Source organism: Morone saxatilis, unplaced genomic scaffold, assembly GCF_004916995.1.
Source record: "Morone saxatilis isolate NCDOM2014 unplaced genomic scaffold, NCSU_SB_2.0 Contig23, whole genome shotgun sequence".
NCBI classification, from domain to species: Eukaryota; Metazoa; Chordata; class Actinopteri; family Moronidae; genus Morone; species Morone saxatilis.
Genome location: NW_023339796.1, coordinates 19,350,149 through 19,357,593, shown reverse-complemented (window position 1 = coordinate 19,357,593; position 7,445 = coordinate 19,350,149). Strand labels below are relative to the sequence as shown.

At 47.6% G+C, this 7,445-nt stretch overlaps 1 protein-coding gene across 1 annotated transcript in view; it reads right to left on the bottom strand.

The window, feature by feature from the left end:
* sall2 (spalt-like transcription factor 2) overlaps positions 1-7,445 on the bottom strand; it is an 8,675-nt gene continuing 1,230 nt past the window's right edge. The window contains exons 2-4 of the mRNA XM_035670211.1: positions 6,405-6,551; positions 847-4,679; positions 1-595 (exon numbers count right to left, since the gene is read on the bottom strand). Coding sequence (XP_035526104.1) covers positions 284-595; positions 847-4,679; positions 6,405-6,480 — 4,221 coding nt within the window. The 5' untranslated portion in view covers positions 6,481-6,551 and the 3' untranslated portion in view covers positions 1-283. The remainder of the gene's footprint in view (positions 596-846; positions 4,680-6,404; positions 6,552-7,445) is intronic.

Genomic DNA, 7,445 nt, shown 5'->3' with positions numbered 1-7,445 from the left:
TTTTTTTTTTTAAATCAAATCCAGCAAAAACTGGACTTACTTTGTTACTTCTTGAATATTTTCACCTCTATTTGTACAATAGCTGTCTCTTTTTTTAACACAAGACCAAGCTGGTTGACTCACAACTTTCACATACAAACATTTTACTCTGACTATCAAACTGACAGGCTAATTGAAATGTGTTAAGGAAGCAATACTACGCAAATGCCCATACAGTTTCACCAAAAGGTAAACACTGATTGAATACACCAGATCATTATCCAGCCAATCATGCTCACTCGAGTTATGACCCTTCACTAGACTCTTCCTCAGCTTCATCATGGGCTCTTGGATCCATCTGAGATTGAACAGGTGATTTCACAGACTGTGTCGACCCATCTTCTCCTTGGCTGCCAGTGGTTGGGTCATCAGTTGGCTCATTACTGGTGTTGAGGAAGGCTTGGTACTGGTTCCAGAAGCCTGCTGAGCTCCTGGTGGCAGGAATATTCAATGAAGTCATAGATGTAGAAGAAGGAAGTTGGTCAGTGGAGGAACGACTACTCCGGGGTGGTGGACGTGTTGTTTTGGTTACCACACCATGGTGCTTCATGTGCCCCTGGGAACATAAAGGTTACTTATGACTGGTGCATGCAGCTTTTCTCTTTATATATGAATTTTTATGGACTTTAAATTCAACATAGTTTAAGTCTTCTTCTGGTATCATGATTAAGATGCTAATTGTTTTGAAATATTAGTCCCTTGCAAGATATAGTTCTATGCTAAAGCTGTAAAATATTGTTGAAACCTCCTTAAAAAAATGCTTTACACTATAGCATACTCAATAGTTATAAAAAAAAATGTCCTCACCTTCAGTCCACTGCGACTGGCATACTCTTTTCCACACTCAGCACAGCAATAGGTCTTTTTCTCAGGACGAGACATTGGCGATGGGAGGGTTGGAGCAAGGCTGATGGGGACAGAAGCATCCAGTGCTTCACTCGGAGCCAATCCACTAATCTTAACACCTTCCATTCGGTCTTCCCTTCCATACGAACCAAAATGAAAGCTCTGACGTGTCTCCCTTACAAAAGTGGCAGCTCTCTGTGATGCACCCCTTACTTCAGCACCAATAGTGTCAGCAGTCTCCAAAGTGGACGTCATTTCGGAGTCCTCATCAGGTACAGTTGCTTGGTCTTGCTTTGGTGTTGCTGGTGGAGGAGACTGATCTTTATCTTCTTCCATGGGTTCTGGTGACTGGGGCTTGGGGGAGACTGAGTCTGATTCCAAGGTTGTTGCCTCAACATTAAGAACATCTTGAGTTAGGATAGGGTTAGAGGAGGTACTGGGACAGGTGTAAGCAAAGGGCGTACCAAGGGTAGGTGTGCTTTGTAAGTCCTCCAGGTTCAACCTGGAGCCAAGGAAGGCATCAGAGGAGGTAGATGCTTCATCCTCTACACAGTCAACTACCATAGCATTAGATGACACTGTGGTTTTGGTGACAGTGGAGGAAATTGGTGAAGTGGATTTAGGAAGATCGACAGTGGCTTGTTGTTCAACTTGGTTGTCTTTGCCAACTGGGGAAGCTTGATCTGTCTGCTGGGAGGCAGGCAAGGGGGCACTGACACAAAGAACAGGGGGGTCTACACTGCCTGGTGGTGGAGTTTGTGTGGTGGGATTCATGAAGGGGTCAGGACTAAGGTCGGAGGGGGGTATGAGGTCTGGGCTGGAGGACCCAGACTTGCTGGAATTTTTGGTGAACTCAACTGATTTCATACTGCCAGAGACAGGCACTGAGCCAACTGCTGGAGTTTGAAATTGTGAGCTTGGGGCTGGGCTCTTAGAGTGGCCTGTTAGAGGAGGTGTTTTACTAGAGGCAGTACTTGGGTCAGTGGACTGGGATTGAGATTGTGACAAGGGTTTCACATTAGATTCAGCTGGAATCTCATGTGCAGAATCTTCTGTGCCATCTGTGGGCAATTGTCCGCCAAGGTGCATACGGATGTGGTGCTGTAACACTAGGGCATTAGTGAACTTACGCTGGCACAGTGGACAAGAGTTCTGGACACGTGCATTGGGTGGTCTGGCATGATGGGTGGCCAGATGTGAACGCAGACTGCCTTTGGTAGAGAAGGATCTGCCACATATCTTACATGGAAAAGGACGTTCTCCAAGGTGCGTAGCTTGGTGCAGACGCAGTGCTCTGGGACAGCTCAGCACCCTTAGACACACCCCACACTGATTGGTTGTCAGGTTGCCAGCTGGACCTGTGATGCCTAGTGATGGTAGCAAGCCCCCTGCCATGGCCCTCACTCCATTGGCACTCATGCCTAGGGCAGCAACCATCTCATGGGTGAAGTTTGATACAGATGTGGAGACAAGAGTTGAAGATGGTGGGGATGCCATGACATAAGTGGTAGAAGTGCTGGCATTTGTGAAACGATTGTTGGCTGGAGTTGCTGAAGAGGTAGTGGTACTGGTAGATAACATCTCTAGCATGGAGGAAGAAGTCCATGGAGAAGAGGAGCGGGGAGGCGCCTTCTCTAGCTTCTCCACCAGCCTCTGCAGCTTGGAGGTTTCAGATGTGGGAGTGGAGGTAGCCATGGAGGAGGGCAGGGAAGATGGAGTACTGGTGGGTGGACCTGGGACTTTAGGAAAGGAAGAGAAAGGGAATGAAAGCTGAGAATGGCTGGAAGAAGCAAGTTGATGGGAGCCTGGAGTAGAGGGAAGTGGGGTGCGTAGCAAACCCAAGGCTGGATGGTTGTAGAGGGATGAGTGTGCGGCAGTGGTAGGGGAAGAAGTGGAGACAGATGGGAAAAGGAGCTTAGGCAGGTGGGCTAGCTGGGAGTATGCTGCAGGAGAAAGCATTGGAGCATGAGGGGGAGTGTTCTCATCAAAGTGCTGTTGCTTGGTACCTTTGAATAACTCTGTGATTGTGGAAGATGAAGACAAGGACGGATTGGAGAGGAGGGAGGTGGCCAGAGAAGAGGTGGATGCAGAAGAGGAGGAGGAATGGGATGAGCCAGAGGAGATAGAGGCTGCAGCGGCTACAGCTGCAGCCCTATTGAGCTGCAGGAGAGAGTGGGAAATTAAAGCCAGATCCACACTGGGGGCCAGGGGTAGGGTGGAAGGGGTAGATCCTCCAGAGGCCCCCAGAGAAAAGCCACTGCTGGTACCACCAACCTCCAAATGCTCTCCACATGTTTCATCCTCAGGCCTGCTTTTTGGCTTCTTCTGTATCATATTCATGCCACTAGTACTGCTACCACTGCTCATGCTCTGTCCCATATCTGATCCCCCAGTGGCCCCTAATGCTACCCCAAACAAAGAAGGTGGCAGGAGTGAAAGTGAGAGCTCTGGGTTTTGTTCACGATGGCGTAGGAAGTGCACCTTGAGGTTGCCTCGTGTGGTGAAGCGGCTGAGACACACAGGACATTGGTAGGGTCGTTCCCCTGTGTGTGAGCGTAGATGTATCTGTAGAGAAGAGTCACTGCTGAACATCTTTCCACAAAAACGACAGGCATGTTGGAGGCGGCCAGTAGTGTTGGAGTTGGATGCAGGGGAAGAGTCTGCTCCTCCAGAGGCAGATTGCAGAGCATGTTGAGAGTTTGGAACCATAGACACTGATGTGGGGAGAGATGAGTTTAGGAAGGACCTGCCACCATGCCCACTCACTGAAGTGGTATTTGGAGATTTCTCATGAAGATAGCGGTTGGGCAGAGCTAAAGACAGGGCTAATGGATAGTTAGAGGAAGCCATGGAGACAGCAGCAGAGGAAGGGGTGGAGGGAGCTGAGGATCGAGAACTCACCCTCAGATAACCATGAGTCCCTGCCGTCCCTTCAATCTGGGGCTTGTGGGGCTGTAGGATCTGAGACAAGGAACTGCCTGGCTTTGTGGATTTGTTGGCTGCCTGAGAGGGGAGCAGGGAGGAGAAACATGCTAGGAGAGGAGCCACAGAGGTGGAAGGCTGAGATGCTGTTGTCTGAGTAGTTGGGCTGGCTGCCCTTTTGCCGCCTTCTAGGCAGAGCTGAGGCAGAGGAGGGAGAAGATGCTGGGATGGTGTATCTATTGTATAGGAGGCTCCACCGAGGCGTAGCACCTGCCTACAGATCTCTTCTGTTATCTGCATCTGGTGGATCTGTCTTTGCTGCAGCACTCGCAGCTCCTCCAGGATTAGGGCAATACTCAGTTGGGCCCTAGAGGGTGCAGCTGAGGCAGATGTCACTCCTGGGCTGGGAGTGGGAGTAACAGGACTTGGGGGTCCTTCAGGCACACGACTAGGGCTTCCAGGGTGTGGTGGAGGACATAAGGAGGCAGAGGATGATGAGGAGGAAGAAGAGGTGGTGGTGGTGGCTGACAGACCCAATTTGGGAGAGGCCATGATGAGGGAACTTGTAGAAGACGTAGGATTACAATCAGACAGTCGAAGGGCAGGTGGATGTTGAGTTTGGGAAGAGAGACAAGAGTGAAAGAAGTCAGGAGAGAGGGAAGGCTGTGTGTCTTTATGGGTCTGGTGGGAGGGCTGGCTCGGTGGGCAGGATAACGGTGGACCCTCAGAGGGTAGCGAGGGGGTCTGAGAGCCCTTGAGAGATGAACGGAGTACGAGGGGCAACTGGGAGCTTTGAAGAGAGGAGGATGGAAAGCACAAGGAAGAATCCAGGATAAATGGAAAGGATTGTGACTTCACTGCCAAGTTGTCATCTAGGGAAATTGAAAGAAGAAAATCTAAATGTAATCACAGTTTACATAATAGTCTACAATATTTCATAAAATTGCTTTTTTTTAAACAGAATTTAAAAAAGTAAAAAACTCATATTTCAAGGGACTTGAAAACAACTTCCAAAAACAAGCAGTGATAAGTGGCTAGATGTCTAGGAAATGGGAGATTTCAGTTGTCTAAGAGGTGACTTTTAACCTTTGGTTTTAATTTCCAGTTACTTTGTCCTGACTATCCTCAACAGCTGCCTCCCCACCACTGTCACTACACACACACACACACACACACACACACAAACAGATACACACGTCATGCATACAGGCACACATGACAACACACACACAGATTCTACTGATCTGCAAGAATACACTGCTCACCCGTAGAGGAGCCTACCTTGTTTCCAGGGCAACACGCACAAGACAATAGACTTTACCTCACCCCCCCAATAAAAAGAAGCCACACACACTAAGACACTCTTCCATCCCTGCCCCTCTCTCTTTCTTTCTTCCTCCATTCAATCTGTCTTTCTTTCATCTCTTTAAGAGCCCTTCCCCCTGTAGCCCAATGGGGTGCTTAGGGTTAGGTCCTAGTTGGGTACTGGACACTGTATTGGGTGCCTTACTGGTTGGCAGATTGACCTTAAGCACTCTGAGGTCGCATTCCTGATACGGTTTAGGACCAGGCAGAGGAAGCGAGGTGGTGTGCAAACAAAACAAACAGTCCTGCAGACAGACATGATGACTCACAGACCATCAACGAGCTAACTTAGCCCAGGAAGACATAGAGGGACAGGGTTGAAAGCACATACACACAGTATACCTGTCAATGCATAACACACAGACACAAACACTTTATATGCACAGGGTTGTTCGTGGACACGCAAACACATACAGAACTTACTGCTTGAAAGCTACAATTTTATGACACAATGTGGCCCTATTCCTGTATCTGGGGTGGATGGACAGACAAATACACACTTGTGTGCGCACACTGTGTCACATACACACTACTTCATGCTCATGTTCATGCTTCAGTGCCCAGCAACAAAGCTGAAAGGGGACAATGGGGTCTAATGCTATTGCAGTTAGAACACCTTATACAGTGCCTCACAAAGTTTCCCTTTTCTTGACCTTCTCATGCTCATCTCTTTGCTCCTACTGAACCTGTATCTTGCTTTTCATTCACATTTTCAAATTCACTATATATTCTTTTTTACCAATATTTTTCTGGGGATTTACTGTACATTCCCCTATTCTGGGTGGTCCGTGTCTTTGAACCTGGCAGTGATGAGGAGCGAAGACATTTGGGTTTTACAGGGCAAAGAAAGCAGTTAATGGCTGCAACCACAGAGAATTAATTAAAGACTCTGTAGGCCAATAATTCCAACAAGCCGTCTTTTTCTTACTGGGCAAGCATAACATTCACCTAAATATAGTCTATTTCTGAAATGCAAATTAAACAGCTTGAACTGTGATAATTGTAGTGGAAAATACTTTCTCATTATAGTTTAAATGATTACCTCTTAATCAACTAAATTATAAACAGGTCTGAAGTCCATATGACATTTCTGTAAAGATATAGGCCTACAATAAAATCATATATTAACACTATGAACCACTAACTAACTAACTTCTGCCTGTTGAGGAAAAGTGACTTGTTCCCATTCAATGTGAATCCAATCCTGCTGAATAACCAGTATTATTTCTCACCATGCTCAAGTATCCGACAGGCAGCGAGGGTCAGGTTCATAAGCTGCTGGGGTCGTTTCTGTTTCCGACGGGACATGCTTCTGTGGGATGGGACCGAAGCAGGGGCGCATTGGCCAACACACAACTTTTATTCTGTCTCCCTGCACACTGAAAAAAGTAGGTATCTAAATTACTTAAAGGGAAAAAACGAAGAAAATCTAAATTATCATCTCCAAAAATGTGACAATGGATCCTCCAGGTTGATTAGTCTCAACAGAGCGTGTCCACGTTGGTGGCATTGTGGTGCAGAGAAAGAAAAACAGAACTAAAGTGCCATGTGACAGTTTCTCTGAACAAGTCTTCCTTTTCTCAAAACTCACCGTTGGCCCTCCTTCTCTCTCTCTCTCTCTCCACACACACGCACACAGCTCACTTGTTCATCCACTACTTTGCATTCAAATGGCGAGTGAACACCCCTTCTTTTGAGCCAAGAGTCCACTGCCTCTCTTTACTAAACCCTCATACACTGACGCTCAAGTTCATCACATAATGGCCCTTGCTTGGGCTTTTGATTACTGATATGAGTCCATAAAATCTAAACCTCACTGTGTGTCTCTTCCTGTGCGTAACACAAGGAAACTGTGCGCACAGGTGGGCGCAAAAGCCAACGCCAGCTCGGTTAAATTAATTGTCCTTTTTTTTCTTCACAAAATTAAACCAGATATATTGTCTATTCAAGTCTCAGGTGGGTGTGCATGTGATTCCACGATGCTCCCGCCGCCTCCAGAACAGGCTCCTATGTGAGCTCAGTAAACAGCGGCTGAAATGAGGTGGAATTTGCAACAATGGCGTTGAGGGAGCACAGCTGAGTGAACATCACCCTCTCAGAGCCTCTCCAACACATAAGGCCACTGACTGGAGACACAATGCTCCCTTTTCACCCTCATCCCGACTGCTCACCACGTGGAGAGAGGTAGTGAAAGAAAGACATAGCCAGAGTGAGGAGGAAAATAATTTTTCACCCGGGCCCTGTGACATCCCCCCCCCTCCCCCGCCCCCCCC